Here is a 23,221-nt window from a genome sequence, read left to right as displayed (position 1 = left end):
ACGCACAAGCAGAAACCTATCATAGGGTTGACAGCCTTACCAACTGGCAGCTTGGGGACACTACACCAAGAACACCTCTCAGGCAATGGAAACATTAACCTCCCAGATTTTTCCAAGCACACACTAAATCTTGCGCTCTTATGCCAAACCGTTCTTGGCACAGATATAACGGCAACATTCGACAGGTGTATCAAGTCTGGACACATAAAGAGGCTCTCCATGGAGAGGGGGACAATGGCTGTGGTGATGATGGGTGGATGGCAGCAACTCTGGACTCAGAGAGCAGGTACTGGCACCAACTCTGGGCACCATTCACTTCCCAAGCCGACCACCCGTCAGCCGAGCCAGCGGCAACTGCTGTTCTGCACCGTGCTTCTCAATAAAACAATAAGGTTCGACACAGCTTGGGCATGCAAGTGGGCAGAATCCTTTCAAGATGGTATGAAAGTCAAACTCAAGTAGGATGAGGTCGGTAAAGCAAAATTTACAGAGATGCTATAGGAGCATTGGAAACAGGCTTTTATTTAACAGAAACTTACACAAATTTGATACAAACCCTACATTATGCAAAGCTTTATCACAATTCTACACATTATAACTTGCGGGAGTTGGTTGGAGAGTGGGTTATTATTATAATTATTAGCATTTTGAAAAGGGACCTTTTCTATCAGAAAATGTCACCGAAAAGGGCTACAGGATACAAAGACACCCTTGGTGAGCTCCTCCCGGGACTGGCCTTGAATGAGAAAGCTGAAGGGGCTAGCAGGAAGTCTGTGCCATCCAATCTCCCCTTTCAAAGGCAAGAGAGATTCTCAAGCTCAGACCCATTTCAGTAACACGGACACTCAAGGACTCACTGACGGGAATATCCGGCGTTAGGCTGTATGTTCATGATGATGATTCTGCTTGCAAGTGAGGGAAGGTCAAGAGCATGGACATGCAGAAGATGTGGAATAGAACGGAGTAGCCCGGCCAGGCAGCCCAGCTCCGTCCCTAGGCCACAGACACAGAGCTGAATTAACATTTCTTAGGCCATCACGTTCACTGCCACCCACATGGCCACAAGGGAACATGTTAGAAAATGAGCCTTTCTCCTTTACCCTCACGAGCAACTGAATTTGAGGCTTCTGTCACTCAGGTTGGCCTTCCTCGTCCTTGGAGACCCTCTAGAACTTTAGGGCCCCTAAAGCCAGCTCAGCAGAAGGCTCCCTCTGCAAGTCTCCTCTGGAAGTTGTTAGGTGACCAAATGAACATCATCTCAGCTGATGCATATTTTGTCATCTTTTTTTTTTTCTCTTTCTTCACTGCATTATTTTAAACAAAGCTGTCTGTATTTGAAAATGTTGCCCTCGCAGAGATATGGTTAATCACTAGATGGAATTCCTTTCTGAACTAGGCCTCATCAGACATGACGACCAGAAGGCGAGCTGCTTATTGACATCCAGATAAATGGGGATTGCCTATGGGGAGGGGGGTGGGGAAAGGAGTTTTTTTGGCAGGGGGCAGGGGCGGAGAGACTGCTGATAGCCTTTGTGGCTAATTTATTTCGGTCACGTCTTAACACATAACCACATAACATCACCAACACTTTCAATAGAATTTTGAAGAAGGAAAAAAAAAACCAATCACTCCTCACTTACCACATCCAACTCGCAGAAATAAAAATATCTAAAGCACATACATGAATGGCTTTTTTAAAAGCCTGAGAGAGCAGAGTTGATCTTTATTTTCTTATTAAAAATGTGGGGTATTTTTCCTTAGAGTTAATATGCAGTCTTTATTTTACATTAAGTACTCTTTTGATTTCGTGTCTTCACAAAATTGCTTTTAACTTTCGAAGTAGAAGGTACTTTAAACAAAAATACTGTGCCACGTCAGCACTTTTTTCTTTTAAATATTGAAATAAATAAAATAGTTAACTCTTTTTTTTCCGTCAGTTTGTTCGTGTTTAGTTATTTCTATTGTAGAGCAATTCCAGTCTGACCTGGGTACTTTCTCACAGACACTTAAAGAAAATGTAATGAAGAATTTTTAAAAAGGAAAAAAAAAAATCTTCTTATTGCACAAACTTAGGCCATTCCCGAGACTCCTCTGAGCTGAGCTGAGTCGCGCTGGAGGCGTTTCCACAATCCAGGCTCCTGTGTTGGCTGAAACACACGCACAGGAGGGGGCCAGGCAAGGGAAGAGGAAGGAGGAGAAGAAGGAGGCACAAATCAACGTGGCTTCTTGTCACTCTCTTCGGAAATGGCTTGCTTGGAGGATGCCGGAGTCCCCAGGTCATAGAGTTGACTGCAGAGGGAAAGGCAACAAAAGATAAAACAAAAACAACAGTACAGGACAACTACCTAAAGAAAGGAAAGATTAAAATTAAGGGGGTGGTGGAAATGAAATGAATTGAAAAGGAAAACAAAGGAAGGAGGGAAGAGATCGTACTACCTATGGCCATGCTAATGAGACCACGGCCATGGGCAAGGAGAGCCAGGCCGGTGTCTCCTGTGCCGTGAGCACCAGCAGCACGAGATCAGCCAGCAATCGGGCAGGTCAGCTGCGCCTGGACAACCAGGTGACACAAGAAACAGCGAGGATGCGGCTGCAGTTTCAGTCCCTAGGTGGTGGAGTAAGCAAAACTGGGGGCTGGCAAAATCTATTGTTCTTTCTCCTCTACTTGGAAGCTGCATCTTTCCGCTGTTAAAATACCCCAGAAGGACCATTACGATGCAATCTGTCTGCCTGTCACCTAAGTGGAAATGTGTAGTTCCAGGGTGTAGGACCAGTGGCAGTTACAAAAACCCCAACGGATGCCCCACTGGGGCCTGAGGCTTCATGCACACACCCTCACCCCCCAACCCCAAGTGATTTCAGGCTGTCAGAATTACTGAGGGAGGGAACCAAGCCCAAAGATCCATTCGAGTCCCGAACTAGCCCAGTGATCCCAACTGCCAGCCTTGGAACCTGGTGGCAGTTCAATCCTGACGGGTCTTTTAGCCAGGATAAGTACCAACCAGGAGTGGATTTTACTTCTAGCCAAAACGAAATCTGCCAAGTTATTTCAGTCTTCGGAATGGAGTATTCCGCACAAAGGAGAAAGCACTACAACCAAGTACTATCACATTTCACCCCAGAAGCAGAGGACATAGCTGGGCACCCCTAAACAGTGCCCAGGTCACGTCGGGCTGGGTGGTGAGGGAGGGAGGAAAGGAAGGAGGGGCCCAACTTGAAAATGGCCAAGGCTTTGAACTTTGAACCAAAGTTCAAAACCAAATGAGTGGCTCGTTTGAACCCCCCTTCCTCCATCTTTCTTTCTAATACCCAAGGCATTACTCACTGTTCAGGGGTACAAGACTGGTATAGATACTTCCAAAACTAAGACTCTATCTGTCTACTTAATGTTTTCAAAGGGAGGCTGAGAAGAGCCTCACCTCTACCCACCACCAAGCCCTCCCCCTCCATCTGCTCCTATTTCCTTCCCCTCCCTCCCATCCTATACCCTCCCAGTCTCCCCTCTCAGATCTGCTTTCCTGGCACCCTTTCCCAGACTCTGGTCCTCTTCCCTAGCGCTCATCTCTTCACTGTGCCTCCTGCTTCCAGCCCCTTCACTCTACTGATAAAACTAGTTGGCATTCAGACTTCCCACAGGTGCCTGCCGAGTGTTCCCTTATTGGGCACCCAAATTTTCACTCCCTCCGGAAGTCTTTCTGTGCCTCTCCCAGTGCTCCCGACCCCTCCAGTCAGATATCAGCTACTACTCTTTTAGTGAGTCTCTCATAACCATACCCCGATGCCCTTTCAATCTCCTCAAATTTCCCTCCTTGACCCCCCAACACACACACACACACACACACACACACACACACACACACACACACACACACACACTCTTCTTTTGCCCCACTTAAGCCACCTAGAAAATAGTTCCCAAACTTGTGCTCCTAACATCCATTTCCTCCTTCATTTCCTCTGGGTGGGCCAAATGCAGGCTATTGAAAATGTCCCACTGCCTCTCAGTCTTCTGCTTTCAGTCCCCTTCAAGGAAGCTACCTTTCCATCCCTCCACACATCTTCAACTTTCCCCTTACCCCTCTCCTCACACCCTCATTCTCCCTCCTGACCCCCCATCACTATTTCACTGGCTCCTGGAGAACCAGCCCCCTTCTGATTTGACCAATGGATGCTGTGTCCAGATATGTCCTCTCCAACCTCTCTGTCCACATTATTTATTGAGCATCCAACCATGTATGGAATGAGACACTAAATCCTTCCACTAATTAGCTCAGAAATATTGCTCAGTTCTCAGTTTATTTCAACAAATAATTATGGCACAATGGTGTCAGGCACTGTCCAAGGGACATGAATGACATCATCTTTGCCCTCAAGGAACACACCATCTGCTGAATGAGAAAGACTACAGTCATGTTATGTTAAGCACCAAACTAGTGGCATGAACAAAACACGACAGCACAATACTTCAGCATGTTTTTCACTTGTGATTTTGCCATTTTACATGGTTCAGGTTGTGATCTCCAGCTCTGCCTTTTGTTAGCTCCATCTCCATCCTCTCTGACAACAGACATTCTTGCCTACAGATTAAATAGCAATAGCCAATCTAGAGCCCTTAGTTGATCTGGATGGCTTCCTCCAAACAAATCTCCCTCACTACTGTGATGCCCAGCAAAAATAATCACATACTACCCCATGATGCTCTCACACATTTTTAACTACTTGTGAATATCTGGTCTGCCCAACTAGATTGCCAAAAATCCAGTGGACACCAAATCCACTGGTCCCATCTTTAACTTCAGCCTATTCTTCACAGGGCTGAGCAGTCAAATGCATGCCACTGTTATTCAGGCTCTAGTCACCAAATAAATAAAGGCATATATGAATGAAAATGTATATAAACATACTAGCCTGAACCTGAGCTGAAAGGACAAATGTCTGAGTCACCAATCATGGGATAAATCAATCATGTGCCCCCAGATATGAGGCCCTGAGAAGGATGCAACATCATTTCTATAGTACTCTTACCCAAATCCATAACCTGACTGTAGCCCTTAGGAAACAGTACACAAACCCAAAGAGAAGGGCTTCCTAGGAATTGACTAGCATCAAGGTATGAAAGATAAAGACAGACTATGGAACTAACTACTCCAGATTAAAGGGCTTTAAGAGGACATGACAACTAAATACGACATGTGATCCTAGATGAATCCTGGACCAGAAAAAGGGCATAACTAGTGAGACCCCTGGCACAATATGAATAAGGTCTATAGACTGGGAAGTATTGCATCAATATTAATTTCCTGATCGTGATCATTTTATTGAGATTATTTGAAGAATCTAAGTAAAGCGTACATAGGAACTCTTTGTATTATTTGTGTGAGTTTCTTATAAATCTGAAATTATTTCAAAATTAACAATTTTTAAGCCTTAGTCATTGGTTGAGTGCCAGTATGGAGATACTTTGAGAACCTAACTGCCAATGCTTTTTAGCTAATAATTCAGTTCTGACAGTGTTCTTCCATCATTCTCAGCTATTTTGTAAATCAATCAAGCAGAATGGTTTTTCCTGTACTGTTATTTTGAGAAAATGGTCAGAAATCACTTTTATTGAGCAAAACAGTATCATATAATTCAATTCTTCAGTGTTAGAAGCACTAGGCATGTGAAGTGTTCACTCCCTGTCACCTCACCCCTCCCACCCTCACCCCCACCCCAATATCACCACCAAAACATTGCCCATGTAAGAAGCTCAACCTTAGTTCCTTGGGAAAGTTCACAAGGACTTCAACATTGCTATTTCTCAGCAGGAATCTAATGTGAATTTGTTTTGTTTTATTTTGTTTTTATAGCATCAAATACCTCCTCTCAATCCAATGAGGTCTTGAATGAAAGACCTCAAAAGCTTTACTCATTTTACTCAATAAATCTCAAAATACGATCTATGGAGAAGTCAGTATAGACTGGGCAAAGATTATTAGAAGACCCAAATAACCACTTACTGAGCCTGGTGAGGCTGCTCAAACTGTAAGTACAAGTTTAAGATCATATTCATCAGATGTAACAGGAGGCATATTGGGATAATATTAATTAATTTTATTCCACCATGGAGTGAGTACCTCCAAACAGCTTTTAGTTCTCTCCCCGAGTAATGATCTTGTGTTCCCTCAAGTGCTATCTAAAGGCAATATCAGGCTGCAGCCCATTAGGTGCATAGAGAGATACCAAGTAAGCAGGAAGGTTTAAAGGGGTACAATTGATGTGAACATCATATTTTTATTAAATCCTTCTCTCTAAAATACCAGTAGCAAATTGCATTACTGACTTTAAAGTACCTTTAAAAAATTAAATGCATATTTCTCACTCCCAGTGTTACAGATTACGGGACCTGATCTCTACACAGTCTCAATAACAGGAATAAAGGATTAGATTGTTCTAGGTGGGAAAAAAAAAAATCAGATAGACAACAACAGTCATCACTTTTACATCAACAGTTCTCCCCAGGGGATTGGAAGTTTGTAACAAATTTAGAAAGTTCTGTATCTTCGGTTCTCCTGTCTTTGGGCTAAGACTCAGAAAATTTGGTGACATGTCTAAAGCATTTTGGGTGGTGCTTTCCTGAGCTGAGGACAAAGGATACTAGTCAGATCTTTGATTATCATCTTGATGACTCTAATTTCTTTTATATTGAATTTGAGTAGTGATACTTATTTAACAAGAGCAGCAACAAAACGATAGATGTGTTGACTGCAGGCACAGCTCTTGCAACTCCTGAGGTCATGCACACACACACACACACAAAAAAGTCTTCGTTCCTAATAGGTGTCAGTCAGTAGGGAATGTCTAGAAATGATGATTTAGAAGATGAGCTCTCGGCAATATTCAGCATAGAAATTTAATCGGAATTGTCTTTTTGGGACCTAGTTGTTTACTCTTCAGTTTTAAAATTGCTTTTAATAAGGTTATCTTTTAAAGTTATATTCATTACAATACCCCTTTCTTTGATTGGACCTGAGAAAAAGCGAGGGATACCAATCTACCTACCTACCTATCTATATCTTCCCCTCTTTGACCAAGTATTAGTTGGAAAAGGAGTATTAGTTGAAAGAAGTGCAGCCGAAACCATAACCAAAAGAAGCATTATGATTGCAGAAAAATCTCAAGGAAATGTATTGCAAGCAACTGTAGTAGCTTGTTGGATTGGGCTCTAAAGGAAAGGGTGGAGAGATTCAACCAGTTAGCATGAAAGTGTGAAATAAAGTTCTTCTCCCAGAATACAGAGGCGCCAAAGTAGTTCTAGATGACAAGGATTACTTTTTATTTAGAGACGATGGGTGACATTGTCGGGAAGTACGTAGATTGAAAAAAATCACTATTGAAATGGCATCACAGGAAGCTGCCCATTCCACTGAAGTTCTGAAAGCTTACATCATGTAAAGAATTTCCATGTTTCTCTTTTATAATAAACTAATGATACCCAAACTTTTAAAAATTATAAATAAAATTTTTTTAATATATATGTATTTAATATATTCCTATATTCCATATACAGGACCATGCAAGTGGCAGCACAGAACAATAATAAAGGAATACAGGTCCTGGAGTCAGGTTGCCAGGGATCAAAAGCTGGCTCCTTATTAACTGTGAGGCCTTAGGTACATTAAATGAACTGTCCTAGGGAAAGCACTCAGAACAATGCCTGGTACATAAATGTTGGCAGTTGTTATATGGAGAAAGGGGGATAGAGGTAGAACATCAACCATGCAGGCATCTGGAAACCCAAGACAGCCAGCTTCCTCTCCTGTGCCTCCTCTGAGTTTCCTTCCTTCACCTTAAGACATTTGTCTTCAAAGCCACGTTCATTCCACTCCCTCAAACCTCACTCAACCTCTCTGGATTGATCTTTCTCAACAGAAAAGTGGAAAATTTGAACTTGATCATCTTCGAAGTCTCCTCCAGTTCCTTTTTGTTTTTTTAAAGGATTTAAAATCTGACAGATGCTATAAGCAAGGTGCGACAAGGTGCTCAGGCCATGCTAGGATACATTATTATGCTCGGTTGGCTACACCAACTGAGAAAGATGAGGACATCTACTACCCCCAAAAGGAGAAACTGAAGATCAAGCTCTGCTCATAAAATTAAAATAGAGAAGCATTTAGCCATCCTCGGATAAATCTTTCCATGGGAGACTGCCTTGTTTAGACAGGTCTTCATTTTGGTTCTTCAGAATCCCAAGCTAGACTCTGAAATTAGGTGGCTTTTTATAATTCAAATTAAGTAGATTTTTTTTTTTTTTAATTTCAAGTTCAAAGGCAAGCTGTCATTGAAAATGTTAGGACTACAAACAACTACACAGATTTTGAAAGATCATATAGATTGGCTGGACATATTTTTATTAACAGAGAAGCTCACACTTCATCAATGAGAGCAAGTCGCAATGCTGTGAATCCAACATCTAAGTCAAAGCAACAGAACAGATGATAAGGAGAATGACAGCAAGAGCAGGTTGTATCCCCTTAGCAGAAATCAACTGGAGCCGACCATATGGGCTTTTTCACACAGGTGAGCATGCAGGAATATTACAACATGGGAGGTTTATGCCATATTTGCTAGGAGCAGGGCCACATACAGATTAGGCAGAACATCCCCAAAGTGGGTGAGGTTGTTCCTTTCATTATCTCACAACTGAGAGCAAATGCCCAGGCCAGCACTTACACATTTCAAGCAGGAGAAAAGTAGAAGTTCTTTCTGTCTCAGGCTACCAGGGAAGCACAAAGAGTCCATTTGTGGGTTTCTTTGCTTAGTCTTTGCTTTTGTTCAGTGGGTTTGTTATTTTAATGAGAGGTCTCATTCATGGAGATTTGCAAAGCCCGGATTGTCAAAGTAGATCTTCCCAGACACTTACAAGCAGCCTGTTGCCTGGGTGGCTACTTGGCTCTCCCAACCCAAGCCAAATAGCAGCGCCCATGTCTCTGGACCTGTGCTCTCATGGAGGCCAGAGACCCTGACCACACTTAGAGGAAGTTTAGAATCTTCAGATCTGCGCAGTTGAGTGTTTTCCTAATCAGAGATCCTCTTTAATTTGGACACAACCCCTTGGCTATTAAGTTGGTCCGTGGAGCAAGGAATACCACCCTAGACATGCAGACCCCATGTAGCCAAACTCTCTCCTTCCACCCAAGTACAGTAGCCAGCTCCGACCTCAGATCCCTGGACTCCACCCACCAGGTACAGCCAAGGGAGGCAGCGTGAGCCAAGCACTGCCCCAGCCATTTTCTCTTATGGTTGAAGCCAGAAGCCAGAAGCCCACCATTCTCCACACAGGGTCCCTCCCATAGTCCAAGCAAGCCTCGGTTGCCACACTAGGTCCAGGCCCACGTGGGTAAGCATGCACACACAGAAAGCTGAGGGAAGACACTCCACACCGGTAGCCAGGCCCACACTAATAAGGTGGTGTGAACCCAGGAAAACAAAAGACAAGCCAGGGGTGGAAAAGGAAAGAAAGAAGACAAAAGAAAAGACAAAAGAAAAAAGAAAAGAAAAGAAAGAAAAAGAAAGAAAGAAAGAAAGAAAGAAAGAAAGAAAGAAAGAAAGAAAGAACAAAAACAACCACCAAAAAAAAAACAACTACGATGGTTTTGCCCTCCCTGTAAGCCAGGCCAGCCAACACATACCTTTTGACTAGGACTGCACAGCTGTTCATTCTTGGGACTGCCAACAAGGTGGATGGTCTTCTCCATCGCCCAGGGACCTTGAGCAAGTGTTGCTTTGGTTTATTTCAGGAGGTGCTATTGGAAACATAAAACAAGGTGCCTGGAGGGCACTATAAAAAAAAATAGAGGAAGAAACACGGGAGACTTGATCATCCAACGGGAATTTATGTTTGTCAACAGGGGCCAGGGGAGAGGGACATATACTGTGAGGTATCATTCTTCCTTCCATGAGCACGGCCTCGGCTTGCTTTGTCACTGCTGAGTCCATGACTTTCTGTTTATATTCCATTCCTGCATTTGGAAATTGCTCTTCGCCAGGAGGAAAGTGAGGAGAAGCCCAGCGACTACACCACAGCAGCTATGCTGGTGGAGGGGAGGAGCCCGGGAGGTGCTGGAGTCAGGGCCCAGGCACTGGAGGGAGGCCACACGCGGAGGCCCAGACTTCCCAGGAGCTGCTGACATTTTCTCACAAGCAGGGAGGAAGATGGAAAGGTTAGGGAGCAGAAATGGGGAAGGGGTCTGCCGTAGGGAGCCACACACTCCGTGGGGTACAGAAAGCACCATCATCTCCCAGCGAGGAAATCCTCCCGACTAGGTGTCCTTGAATCAATCCCTCCCCCAGCGGCTCTCTCCCAAGCAGGATATCACTTCAATTGCTTTGATTTGCTTTCTCTCTCTCTCTCTCTCTCTCTCTCAAAAAAAAAGGTCCATTTCTAATAATAGCTAGAATACATAAATAATCATTTTTAATGTTATTTGTTGTTTTCAAACCCAATGTTCCTCCTCTCTTCATTTTGCCAATAAATAGGAAAACTGAGGAAATCGACTCTGCTCAAGTCAAAAAGATCCCCACCACCCATCCCCAAAGAGAGACAATCCACCTAACTTCCCATTTCTACGGAAAATTAACAGTACGTCCCAATGCCATCTCTCTGAAGGACTGTCATTCTGCTCTTTTGTTCTGCTTTGTTTCAGGAGTTTGTGCTTCTGTTGTACATACCCAAAACGGGGGGCGGGGGAGAGGATGCGTGTGGAAGGAGAGAGGAAAAAGCAAAGATGAAGGGAAAACCTAAAGTTGACTTTCATTTAAAAAAAATATATATCAGACCCAGAATAATGACCAAAGTCAGAGGGTGACAGCTAGTCGCCCAGAGAGTCTGTTCCGTGGGTTTAGCAACTGCCCTTTTTATCTGCTGTGGGCGAACCCCGGCCACTGCGGCGTCCTCGGCAGGAGCGAGGCTCTTCCAAATCGTCCTCATCAAAGCCGTGGAAAGTTGACGTGTCACTTTCTGACGTGGAACCGAATAAGTCCTCCGTGGTGCGTGCTGCGGCCGCTGCCTCCTCCTTCCTGCCTTCTCCTCCCAAATGAGCTGACATGTATGATGAATATATCAGCACATGGGTTAAGCAACAGACAGCATTATTAATATTCTTATTACATTCTTACAATGTTACTCTTAATAGCAAGACCAAAAACCATTTCACACCAAAAGGGATTAGCTGGGTGCATCACCTGGTGACAGGGATTCAGGGTAACGGGACAAAGCCAACATTTCCAGGGAAAAGGATTCCTCCCTCCCCAGAAAGACATCATCTCTACCATAATGCATATGTCCACAGCTCTGACAGCGACAGATTCAACCGTGGTCTTTCTTTCTCCGCTTCCGTCTGCACACATACGCATGCACGCCTGCTCAACCCTGCCCCAGACAATGAGTTGCCTTGGTGGTTTTTAAGCCTGGTTGGTATTTCTTTGGTGTTTTCGGTTGGTGTTTCTTTGAACACTGTTTGTCCTTCACTTTGACAGTCAGCTTTACAAAGGTATTACTGTCAGATAACCCATTCAAGGTGGTTAAGCCTCCATCCGTTTTATTTTTATTTTTACCCATTTCTAATCCCATTCTTATGGCACCCTTTCAATTCTGCCCTTACACCACATAGTTCATTTGCACTGAAAGCGAGAAGTTAGAAAGTCTGATAAGCGGTAGGCAACAAAAGAGTCTTTTGTTTTCTTTAACGACTAGAGGAAATTTCGATGATCTGCATCCGCATACATGTGCGTGCACATACACACCTGTGTGTGCACACACGTACACGCACACACACACACGCGCGCGCGCGCGTGCATGCACACGCGCACACACACACTACAGCCACGAAACACGCCCCGGTCTTAATTACTCCAGAAGGTCCAGAGTTGTCAAATCTAACTCAGAGCACTAAAAAAGCAGGAAATAGGGGTTTCGAAGCCTAATAAAATACAGTATCCTGAAATCCAGAAAACTCCGGTTTAAACTTATTCACACTGTAAATGGGCCCCAGGACCACCCCCGAATGAGGTCACAATGTTTCACTTATGGTGTCAATTTCAGGAATCTCATTTTCTCCCCAAGAAACAGAGGTAGCGGGGAAGATGGGAAGGGAAAGACAGTTTTTCTGAGCTTCACACTCTTCCTTGGAAGGATTCCAAGGAGACCCTAGAGAAATATTCGCCCACCTGCCTTCACGAGCATGTCTCGTGGGCTAATGCCGCCTGTTTATTCCCAAGGTAGTGACTATTTCAAGAGCATCGGAGTCAGACCTTGACTAAATCATCCACCAAAATTGGCAAATGCAATGAGAACACCTAGGCTGGTATCAAATAGCCCCTGAGTCACATAGCAGACAGATCTTGGGCGGGGGGGGGGGGGGGGGGGGAGGCGGTGGTAGGAATGCTGAATAAAGGCTGGGAGGAGAGAGGCTTTGGATAGACAATACGAACTGCCCACGTCTGGTCCCCCGTGGATCAGATCCAAGTACCCCGTCGTTTGTAGGGAAGAAAAGGAGAAGAGCCAAGCAGCTTGCAGTGAGCATTCTGAAGCTGCCCTCTCTAATGCACCCCAAACCCATAACAGTCCATCACGTTCTGCCTAGAATATCACTCCACCAGGTGACTTTGCTTCTGGCGATAGAGATTTTGTCCGATCATTTGCTTTTAAAAAACACTGAATTGAATTTCACTTGTTTCATTTTCTTTAATTATGTCTAAAACTATTCATTTTCTTTAAAGTATTTAAAACCCAGAGTGCACTGTCACATGAGCCCTCTCCTCTCAGCTAGCACCGGCAGAGTAAAGAGTTCAACGTTAGGTATCATGTTTGGAAAACAAATGAACATGGATGGGCCAACCCAGTCAGGTCCTTAAGAGCTCACTGCTGAGGGTATGTGCACTAGAGACCACAGTCCTTTTCCAATTACTGATTTGCTACTCAAGTCAGTCTGGAACCCTAAACAACCCCAAAAACAAATATAAAAAGACTGAAGTTCAGGTTTGCAAGCAAAGCAAGGGAAGAACTGAGTTGTTACAGTAAACTCAGGTGCGGTCACCTCAGTCTGTCTCCTGGGCCTCAGAGCAGAAAAGACCGTGGGAGAAATATGGGAAGGAGCAATGGCTTCTCACTGCTACACCAACCACCCAGCTGAACAGCATCTCACCCACTAGTCAGCACTGGGCCAGACTAAAGATGAAGCTGAGATCATTTCTCCTCCCTGCCTCGTGCTTTGACTTCACTGACATATCAAACAACATGAAAAATAGGTCTCACCAACCAACCACGACTAGCCAAAGATAATGGTTTGGTTAGAATTGCAAAATGAAACATCTTGAACAAAACTTTGAAGGCCTGAACTCAGTTTAAGAATGAGAGAACAAGACCCAAATCTGTTTTTGTCATTTTAGTCTTTGGAGAGGTCAAAGATGAAAATTACAAAACATGCCAAGTCAACTCCAGATCAGCCCTGAGAACACCTGCCTTTTGGCCCCGTTGATCTATCAGGGTCTCTTTTGTCGGTTTTATATGGGAAAATGGGATGAGTGGCCAATGGAGGTGGTCTTTATGCAGGTGCCCATGAGCCCTGGGGCCTCAGACTCCCACAGTTCAAGATGTGGCTGTTCTCCCTACATTCATGTTTCCATACTCTTCCAGGATGCCCTAGGCACTTCCATAGAACACACACATCTCTTTGCTAGGTGCACACCATCTGATACGAGGAAGCATGTTGCTTGTGTCTCCAGGTGTTTCTTAGATACTACCTCACTGTTGTGTGCCACAATACACACAAAGAAATAACCACCTCGTGGAGAGGCCAGACATAAGCCAAAAGCTCCTTTCCCCTCTTCCTACAGCCCAGGGCACAACTTTTGGTTCTTAAGACTCAAAGAAGAAAAATATCAAAATGACCTGAAAACTCCTCTCCACCCAAAATCACCACCGTGTCTTCTCCACTCCACCCTTCAGCCCCCACACAAGATGGCGGAGGCATGCAAGTGGAACAGCTCCTGGTCTATGGGCACAGATGCAAGAAGGGGCCACACTCACCAGATCGTCCACAGTCTGCACAGGATACCAGCTCTTCAGGCCGCCCACTCTTCTTGTTCATATTAGAGCCCCCCAAGCAGAAGTCACAGTAGTTGTTGGGAATGACTGTCCCATCCGGTCCTTTCTGGGCTATAGAAACATTAAAAATAAAAAGAAATCTGATTTTAGGCTGACATGAGTTTCTACTGGCCCTTTAACTCCCACGGAGTGGCAGAATCTGTTCTAGAAAGAATATCAAGTCTAGAACGCGAGGTTTCGTTACAACCAAGTTGTTAAATTGGGCTAAGTTTTCTTTTTGATCCTCTTCAGCTCAAAAGTTCTAATCTCTTGCAAGCCATCCAGAATTTAGTTTAATTTCGGCAATTTTTGCAAAACCCATCTCGGTGTTTTTACAGAAACTACCTTGCTCCTCAGATTGCATTCCCTGGATGAGCAAAGCATCCAGAAGGCCTACTAGTCAAGTAAACTTCTCTCATCCCTGAACAACCAGCTCTTGGGGCTTAGGCTTCAAATAGCAGGTAGTAACCATAACCAGCGGTGGGATGAGAGGGAGAGAGAATGGGCAAAGCCTAGGCCTTTCCCCTGGGAAAGATGCTCTTGTTTGGGAGATACTCCTTCTGTCCCTGAAAATGAAAACAAAGAAGCACTGATAATAGTCATTTCCAGAAAGGACACTGAAGATGCTTCTGGGGACTCTGATGAACATCTTGGCAGGTACACAAGTGTCCACTCTTGTTCAGCCTCATCTCCCTAAAGTCAGACTCGCATGTATGGAGAGAACCCAGGACTAGTTAATCAGCAGACCTCAAGGGCCTAGAATCAGAGCTGAGCACTCAGCTCAGCCTCATGCCAAAGACAAGTTGAATGGTGAGTTTGTGAGTGTGCCTTAAGGCTTAAGATCTTTGTAAGCCACCCCTGCCAAAGGTCCTTATCCAAAGGCAAAGAAAAATCTTGGGACATGATCTTAAAAACAAAGCTTGTGCGAACAGCACATATTCTCAAGCACTGAAATCATTCTCAGTTCCTAGGGGCTGGCTGAAAAAGCTTGGACAGGTTTCTTTGCATGGGGAGAAATGCCTCCATTCTCTTGCTTTTCGATCCCTATTGTGGAGATTTCTTTGTCACATGAATACTCCCTGTTTGCAACTAAGAAGAAAAGTCTGTCTGTTTATGGGATCAGCCTAAACCACAGGGGTATCTTCCTCCTCACTATACCCAATGTCTGCTGCTATCTTTCATTATTTACTGGCTAACATTAATCAGGGTCCCGTAGGGTACAAATCTGTAAAAGGAAGCAGATATGTGAGCAGAAATACCATCCAGACAGTAAGTGATAAACGGATTCACCCACTTTAATATGATTCCCTCTGGCCTTCACTTCCTCCATGCCTCTGCTTTGCCTCCAGGAATAGAAAAACTTACCTGGGGAAGGCAGAAGACAAAAGCTCGCAGAATTACATTATAGAGAGTTAATCCATTTATCAGTTGCTATTTGGATTGTTTAATCAGTTTCTAAGTCATTGATTTTCATCTTCAGGGAGGCAGACAACTCCCCGCAAAAAAAGGTGTTGGCTGTTGGGGTCAGACGGAGGAGCTGACCGCACCCTGTGGCCTCTTGAGTGTGGGTTTTTTCTTCATCACTCACTGCATCTCAAAGACATCACAGGTCATAAAGAACGGTTTTGCAAATAATCTCCAAAATCAGTACACCTACAAAAATTGTACTCTAAAATTTTCGTTGCCCAAATCCAGAGGAAAGCTCCTTTCATCCTTCTCTCTCACTTGCCATCTTCCAACATTTCTAGAACTCTCTTAAGAAAAATCAAAGCATGTCTATGAAGCAAATAAACTCAGGGTTTTCTCATTAAGAGACTATCCTAGAACGCAATCAAAAGGTGAACAGGAAGAAGTAGGGTATATGAAATTTCGGGGCTGAGTGTAAACCAAAGTGATAGGAACTAGAAAGAAAATATGGAGATGCCAATCACAACTCAGATAGCTTCCCACATGAAAAGCGATCAAAGACGTCCCCGTGTATCATACCACTAAAAGTCTCAGGAGCCCCAGCCTCACCATCTGTCTCTCCTGTTCTTTTAGGGACTTCCTATTATGTCAGATTTTCTCTCCTTTCACAAAATCTTTAAGCAACCAAAGAATCTGGTTTTCTCCAACACAGTGTATGCCTTGTGATTTATGAGGATGAAGTAGAATAGAGTATAAGAACTCCCGGGTAATTCTTCACAGTCTTTCCCACCAAGAGATCATCGGTAGAATGCCTTCATTGAATCAGGGACTCCAATACTACAAGAAGTTAAAAATTCAGAAATGATCTAGTAGGGCAAAGCAGGTAGTGATAGAGAAATTGGTCCTGTGTAAAAAGACCAAAGGAACAGAATTTAATTCATCTAATGAAGAGAAATTTCTGAGAAGACGGAATCAGAGCAGAATCCCCACATATATTTGTATTGGTTGCTGGCCATACAAAGGGCCTGGCCAAGGGGGTGAAGAAGGTGCTAAGACCCCAGTTGTAGGCCCCGCTGTGTGGAGATGTGACATGTCATTGCTGGGGAGAGGGGAGGGGTACGATTTTAGTCTAGCAATGACCCAGTAGAGAAAGTGACAGTGAAGAGTTACGCTTCATTTTTGGCAAAATCCTACACTCTTCTCATAATAGTGAACTCAGAGCTTCCTTTCATCTTGGTCAAAGGTGTGGGATAGACTAATCAGAAGCTTCTGCATCTGGTTCTCTTATACGTTTTGGTATTTAGGATTGGTTTCAGGGTGAGAGTTTTCCCATAGAGTTCTCCCAATTCCCCAGCCAGAAAGATCAGTCAGGCCTTGGGGAGGGCACTCTGCTGACATCACTTTTATGACCCTTCTCTTGTTCATACCCGTGTGTACCTGCCTCAACTCCCTGTACTAAATGATCTCCTCCTTCAGGTTGGGCACCATGTCTAACTCATCACTGGAATACCTGAATGCCCTGCACACAGGAAATGGTTAACCACGATGCAGAGGATGAATGGCTTAGAAAGGATGGCAGATGTGAGTAGACAGCCCAGTGACACCCCTGGGACATCCCTCCTGGTGGGGACAGAGCACTGTGTTTGCTTTCCCTGTGGTAGAGTCACTCTGACTATCATTCACTACATGGTTTATTTCCCAAGTCCTCAGAGAGAAGTGCTGGTCCATGTCCAGCTGGATTGGTCAGTCATCCGGCCTGGTGTCATGTCTAGCTCCCAGAGTAAACAAGAGCGGGTGGTGTACACAAATATATAAGAAAGGATAAGACTACAATTCATTGTCCAGGTTGCTCCTACCCATACAGCCTCCCTCTTATTCAACGGTTTCTTGAAAAGAAAAAGAAGCAGACATTTCTTACACTACAAAACTGTGACAGACCTTCCACTGGATGCTTTACATATGTTGTTTCACTGATTCTCACAAAAACGTTGTGAAGTGGGGATTGTTTGAAGATGACATAACTGAAACCCAAAGGGATTATGGGGCTGGCTTCACCTTTGGGTTTTCTATGTCCCCAGAGACTGTCTGCCTCCTGGAAAGCCCAGAGGCAAACACTTCCTGGCCATACCTCGCATATAAAATATTTCATAAATCTCTTTAGAGTCAACTTGATTCACCCAACACGTCATTTAGGAAGCCCAAAGGGATAAAAATGATTGAGACTGGCCTGATAAAAACAGAAATTCCCTTTGAACTTAAATTTCATGTCCCTCCCACAGTAATCCATCCTGGGTGATCCTGTTTATTGTCACATACTCTGTGAAAAGACTTCTCCAGAGAATTCCAGAGGCTCTGGAAGGAATTTTTTTCTTTTAAGTAAAGCTTACACCACAACTATACTGGCCTATGGCCTGACCCAGCCATGAGTGATTTCCTGATACCATGTATGAGATCATTATAAAAAGGGTTTTACTATAAATAGGAAGCTCACACAGACCTTGCAAGAGGGATTTAAATAGAGAGGGAAATGGAGTCCCACTTTATAGAATAAGACAACAGGAGGGCAAAGACCTGAGTGGTATCTCGATGGCAGCGTCCATAATGATGGATCTGGTTTTCTGTTGATTAATGTCCATGGGCTGAGATCATATAAGAGATACAAGGAAGCTGCTGAGAAAATAAAGTGAGCCTTAAGCGTTTAGGAATTGACCTGGGGGAGATAACTCGACAAAGTTCAAAGCGGGGAAAAATGGAAATCAAGAACAAAGTTCATGAAGAAACACACACACACACACACACACACGAATAAATAAACAGAAGATAGGAGGGAGCATTCAAATCAAACCAAGAGAAAGGAAAAGCCAGGCCCCAAACAGCCCCACCATCACACTCAGTAAAGGTATTAGTGTACACTTTAATCAGGCCATGTGTTTCTGGCAAACAAGGCCCCAAATCTTCCACAAAACTACCACCTAGACAGGACTGTCTTTCCCTTTCAGTCTGATCTCTGCGGCGATACGCCTGCCACTCAAGAAAAGAAGGAGTGGCAAGGACAGTCTGGCCACCAAGCAACAGCCCCTCATCTGGTTCTGCCAAGACCGAAGCTGCGTCCCAAGTGTCCTAGGGAAATCGGAAGCAAGCCAGAAGTTTAGCCGCCCCCCCCACCCCAATGGCACATCCACAAAAGCATGACTTCACATCCTGAGCAGACGCTCAGACCGCCTGCCAGGGCCTGGTGTGCACAAGCACACGACCATGCTCCGTGCCCACCACCCAGCCGTGCCGCCCAGCAGTTCTTTCTTCCAGGGCCTGCGAGTTGGGGTGTGTGGCCCTTGGGGAGCAGGGGGGGCAGTGAGAAGAGCCCTCCAGGAGGAGCCTTGCCTCTCCTCGCCCCCTCTCACTGGCTCCCCCACCACCCTCCACGGCTGACAGTTCCCATCCCTCCACAGGGCTGACCTGTTTCCATGGCAACCGGAATCCTGGGCTCCGGCAGCCTCTGGTCTTGCCACCTGTTATTACTTCATCTCTCAAGTGTAAAGCATCCTAGCCGGTGCCACTTGGCTGTGCAGAGCGCATCTTCAGAGGATGGAGGAAAGAAAAGGGGAGAGGAAAGAGGGAACACAGAAAGGCAGCCCCAGGCTGGCCACACAGGAGACACACACACATACACACACACACACACACACACACACACACACACACACACACACACACACACACACACGGGCCAGGACGAGAGAAGGAAGGGAAGGCAAGGAGGGAGGGTGGAAGCCAATGTGCCTTCCCTTCAGAATCAGCAAGCAGGCCTCAGCTGGAGGCCACCACCACAGCCCGCTCCCTTGTACCCAGCCTTTAATGAGGGCCGTGGGAGGCGCAGGGAGCGGGAGGGCACGGGGGCAGCAACACAGAGCTCTGCGTGGGCCCACACGGAGCGGGGCAAGGAGAGGGTTAAAGGAGCAAAATAAAGACCGTGGAGAAGGCTGGACCAGAGGGCAAACAGAGCCTCAAAGCCTGGATAAATGGCCTTAATTCTCATGCTCTTGCTCACCCTACTCCTTACGTGTTTACTCATATAAATTATCCCCAAGGCCTGACACCTTTTTTCACTGTTTCCTTATAACTGATGAAAAAATAAATCCTACAGATCCAAGGAATAAAAACGTTGGGATTCCATTCAGGCCCGTTCTTCTTGGTCACTAACAGCAGCTTAGGCCCCACCCCAGCGCTCCAGAAGGAAGACCAGGGAGGCCTACCTCCCCGCCTGTGAAAAAGCAAGGGGACTGCAGAGCCCAGCAGGGAAACGGACACCAGGGGCCACTTCCCACCCACCCGTTGGGCCGCCCGAGTGCTCATGGGCAGAGACCTCGCTCTCCCTCACCGGCCATCATGCCACCTAGCACCAGGGACAACGTGAATGTAGGTGAGGATGAAGGAGGCGGGGCTGCTAATGCAGAGTGATTCCAGGCCCTGAGATTAGTCCAGCGGCAGAGACGAAGGCCAAGGGCTGATTCAGTAAGTCTTCAAGTTTATGGATGGGCCTAAATTCGCCATGGTCCGTGGTGTTCAGGACAACATGAGAAAGAACGAGCTGAAATGGCAGAGCGTGCTTGCAGGAAAGCAGGGAGCAGAGCCGGTCAAACAAAGGCACAGTAGGAGGAGTGGGCTTCTCTGAAGAGGCCTCGGGCCCTGGGGTGGAGTGCATGCCTAGTTAGTGGCAAGAGAATATATGCTAGGGCCCATAAGTCTGAAGGTCTCTTTCCGGCCTATGATTTGATGATTATAATAGGGTGAAGGTAGAATCAGAAAAGGGAGGACTCCCAAACCCAGAGGAGCTCAGCCTCTCATCACTGAGTTGTGTCTCTCCCCCCGTCTGCCGCGAGCTCCCTGAGGGCAGGAGCACTGTCTTTAATGGTGGAATCCCCAGCATCTGGCACTGTGGCTGACTCAGTGCTGGCCATAAATACTTCACAAAAGGAGGAACAATCTTCACAGAGGCTTTTTGGACAAAGAAAAAACTCAGGCAAAGGGAAGTCAAAGATTGGAGTTGAGTGGCTGTCAAGTGTCACCCGAGTACCAAGTGACCATTCTAAGGCATTGAGCATCAGTCCTGTTCATAGCGGGGACAGACAGAGGGCGCAGCAGAAGTAACTGGGGACCCAGCAGAGAGAATAAAGCTGTGGTGGAGGAAGCCAATGGGCCTTCCCTCCCTCAGGAACCCTCTCCCTGAGGCATTTCTTGGAAAACCAGGATGGAAGGGGTTAAGAACTCCCAGACTCAGTTGGCTCCAAAGCCCGTTGAACCCCATGTTCGAGGGCCTCTCGCCAGGGCCCCTGCAGCTGCTGGAGAGAAAACAGTCTGTCTTACTATTTGAGTGGCTGCAGAATCTTTATAAAAATTTTAAATGTGGTGTCAGTCACCCCACCCATCCTTGCTTCTACTTTCTTTCCCTCACCGTTGGGGAGTACAAAACCCACACCGTTAGACACACAGCTTGAGAATATTTACTCCTAAACACTGTGCCGTGAAAACAGAAGACATGTCTGCTCACATCGATGTCTCCGTCCTGATGGACGTATTTGGTTAGAGGTGCGATTTGCCAGGATTTTGGATAGCACATCCCCAATTCTGGGGCTCGGTGGTCACGTGACCCGTCGGCAATGTCCTTTATGTTCCAGCCTCAGGCTGGCAACTTCGGGTCTGTCACTGATGCTTCAGAAAAGCAAGGAAAAGACCAAGCAAAGCTGAGGACTTTTCACAGTGCTGATTAGGGAAAGCACAAGAAGGTATTTCAATTTTCCTGTGGAAGGTCATGTGGGTCAGTTCATGCCCTGGCGTAGCAACTTGTTATTGCCACCAAATGAGTCGGTGGAAGGGGGAAACGGTTAATCTGAGAGTAACTATGTCAACAGGGCTCTGAATGAAGTGGTGTCATTCCCCTTAGAGAATTGCAGGACATCTCTGCGCGTTAGAGCAGGATAAGCCTCTTCCGTTTAAGCTGTCAGGATATTATTATTGTGATATTAGAATTCATCAAGCTCCCTTCGTCTCTTATTCAGCCTTGCCTCTCTCCACTCCTCCTCACCAGCACCTCCAGGGGACTCGGCTCTGTCAACCCCAGCAGCCTACAATGGACCAGCATCTTCCAGGTCCTTCAGACTGGAAAGCAGTACTCAAGAAAAGGAAAAGGATGTGCCTCTAGCGTCAGACCTGAGGATTAGGGCAGAGTCAAGAGACCACAGAGCAGAAGGGCAGCCCGGCCCGGGGGTGTGGGCCCAGATGGGGGACACACCCAGAAAGCAAGCCAGGAAGCAGGCGCTGAGAGCCACAGACACGTCTGCCATAGTAGGACAGAGCCTTAGGAAAAGAGTGAAAACCAAGTCTATCCCCTGGATTTAACAGTGCAATCTGGTTCCTGGCCAGTCATCTTAATTCGGTAAATCCAAAAGAAAAAAGAAAACAAACTGAACATCTGTTTCCAAAAAGTGGATGTCTCTAAGGTAGCGGTTCACCTGGGAACTTGTTAAAAATGGAAATTCTAGGCCCCTAGAATTTGGTAGGTCCAAACTTCTGAGGGAGGATCCAGCAGGTTCTGTCTTAAGGAACAGGTGATTCTGATGTGCTCAAGCTTGAGAATCACTGCTCTATAGCCACACATGTGTCACACACATTTTCCGTTAATGCTGCGCTTTACATGAATTGACTTATGGAATCTTCACATAACCCTAAGAGATAGATGCATTAATGTTCTGATTTTATATAGATGATACTCGCAGCACAAGGAGGCTAGGTAGCTGTCTCGGGTCATATGTCAGCAAGCAGCTACAGCGGCTCAGGCCCACCAGCTACTACCCTACCCTGGGCACAGAGGCCACACACTGGAGGGAAGTCAAGTCAGAGTGGATAGCAGGCCCCAGGGCTTCTCAAATGTGAGTACTGTGCAAACAAACCATGGAGGCCTCTCACTAAAATTCAGATTAGGATTCATATGTCTGGCTTAGAGCCTAAGAGTCCACATTTCTTACAAGCTCCCCCACTGGGTAGCCAACCGTCTAGGTTTGCCTGGCGCTGAGGGGTTCCCAGGGCACAGGACTTTCAGTCTACAACAGGAATGTCCTGGGCAAACCTGGATGAGTTGGTCACCTGGGTCCCAGCTGACGTTGATGCCGCTGATCACACTTTGAGAAGAAAAAATGCAGACCCTCAAGGTGAGAAGTGTGGATCGTATTCAAGTGTGATGTAAGTTCTGAGAGTGGAATATGGCATAATCTATTTTATATTTTAAAAAGAACTGGGGCACCTGGGTGGCTCAGTTGGTTGAATGTCCGACTCTTGATCTCGGCTTAGGTCTCAATCTCACGGTTGTGAGTTCAAGCCCTGCACTGGGCTCTGCACTGGGTGTGGAGCCTACTTTAAAAAAATGTATGTTTAAGGGCGCCTGGGTGGCTCAGTCGTTAAGTGTCTGCCTTCGGCTCAGGTCATGATCCCAGGGTCCTGGGATGGAGCCCCACATCGGGCTCCCTCCTCGGAGGGAAGCCTGTTCTCCCTCTCCCACTCCCGCTGCTTGTGTTTCCTGCTCTCACTGTGTCTCTCTCCCTGTCAAATAAATAAATAAAATCTTTTAAAAAAACTAAAATTAAAAAAAATGTATGTTTAAATAAAAATAAATAAAAAGACCACTTTGGCTACTCC

At 45.6% G+C, this 23,221-nt stretch overlaps 1 protein-coding gene across 2 annotated transcripts in view; it reads right to left on the bottom strand.

Moving 5' to 3' along the window:
- DPF3 (double PHD fingers 3) overlaps nt 1-23,221 on the bottom strand; it is a 244,816-nt gene that overhangs the window by 41,994 nt on the left and 179,601 nt on the right. Inside the window, exons 8-10 of one of the 2 annotated variants that reach the window (XR_015768484.1) lie at nt 14,069-14,197; nt 9,672-11,080; nt 499-2,289 (exon numbers count right to left, since the gene is read on the bottom strand). Coding sequence is in view for 1 of the 2 variants with exons in the window: in XM_088024537.1 (XP_087880663.1) it covers nt 14,069-14,197 (129 nt within the window). In the remaining variant the exon portion in view is untranslated. Of the gene's footprint in view, nt 1-498; nt 2,290-9,671; nt 11,081-14,068; nt 14,198-23,221 lie in introns of those variants that run through there. The other variant, XM_088024537.1, reaches the window with a different exon arrangement.

This window comes from Eumetopias jubatus, unplaced genomic scaffold, assembly GCF_037043125.1.
Source record: "Eumetopias jubatus isolate StellerSeaLion01/CBP00866 unplaced genomic scaffold, mEumJub1_p1.0 scaffold_7, whole genome shotgun sequence".
In the NCBI taxonomy this organism is placed as follows: domain Eukaryota; kingdom Metazoa; phylum Chordata; class Mammalia; order Carnivora; family Otariidae; genus Eumetopias; species Eumetopias jubatus.
Note: the sequence above shows the minus strand (reverse complement) of the source record. Positions and strands in the feature narration are given on the sequence as shown.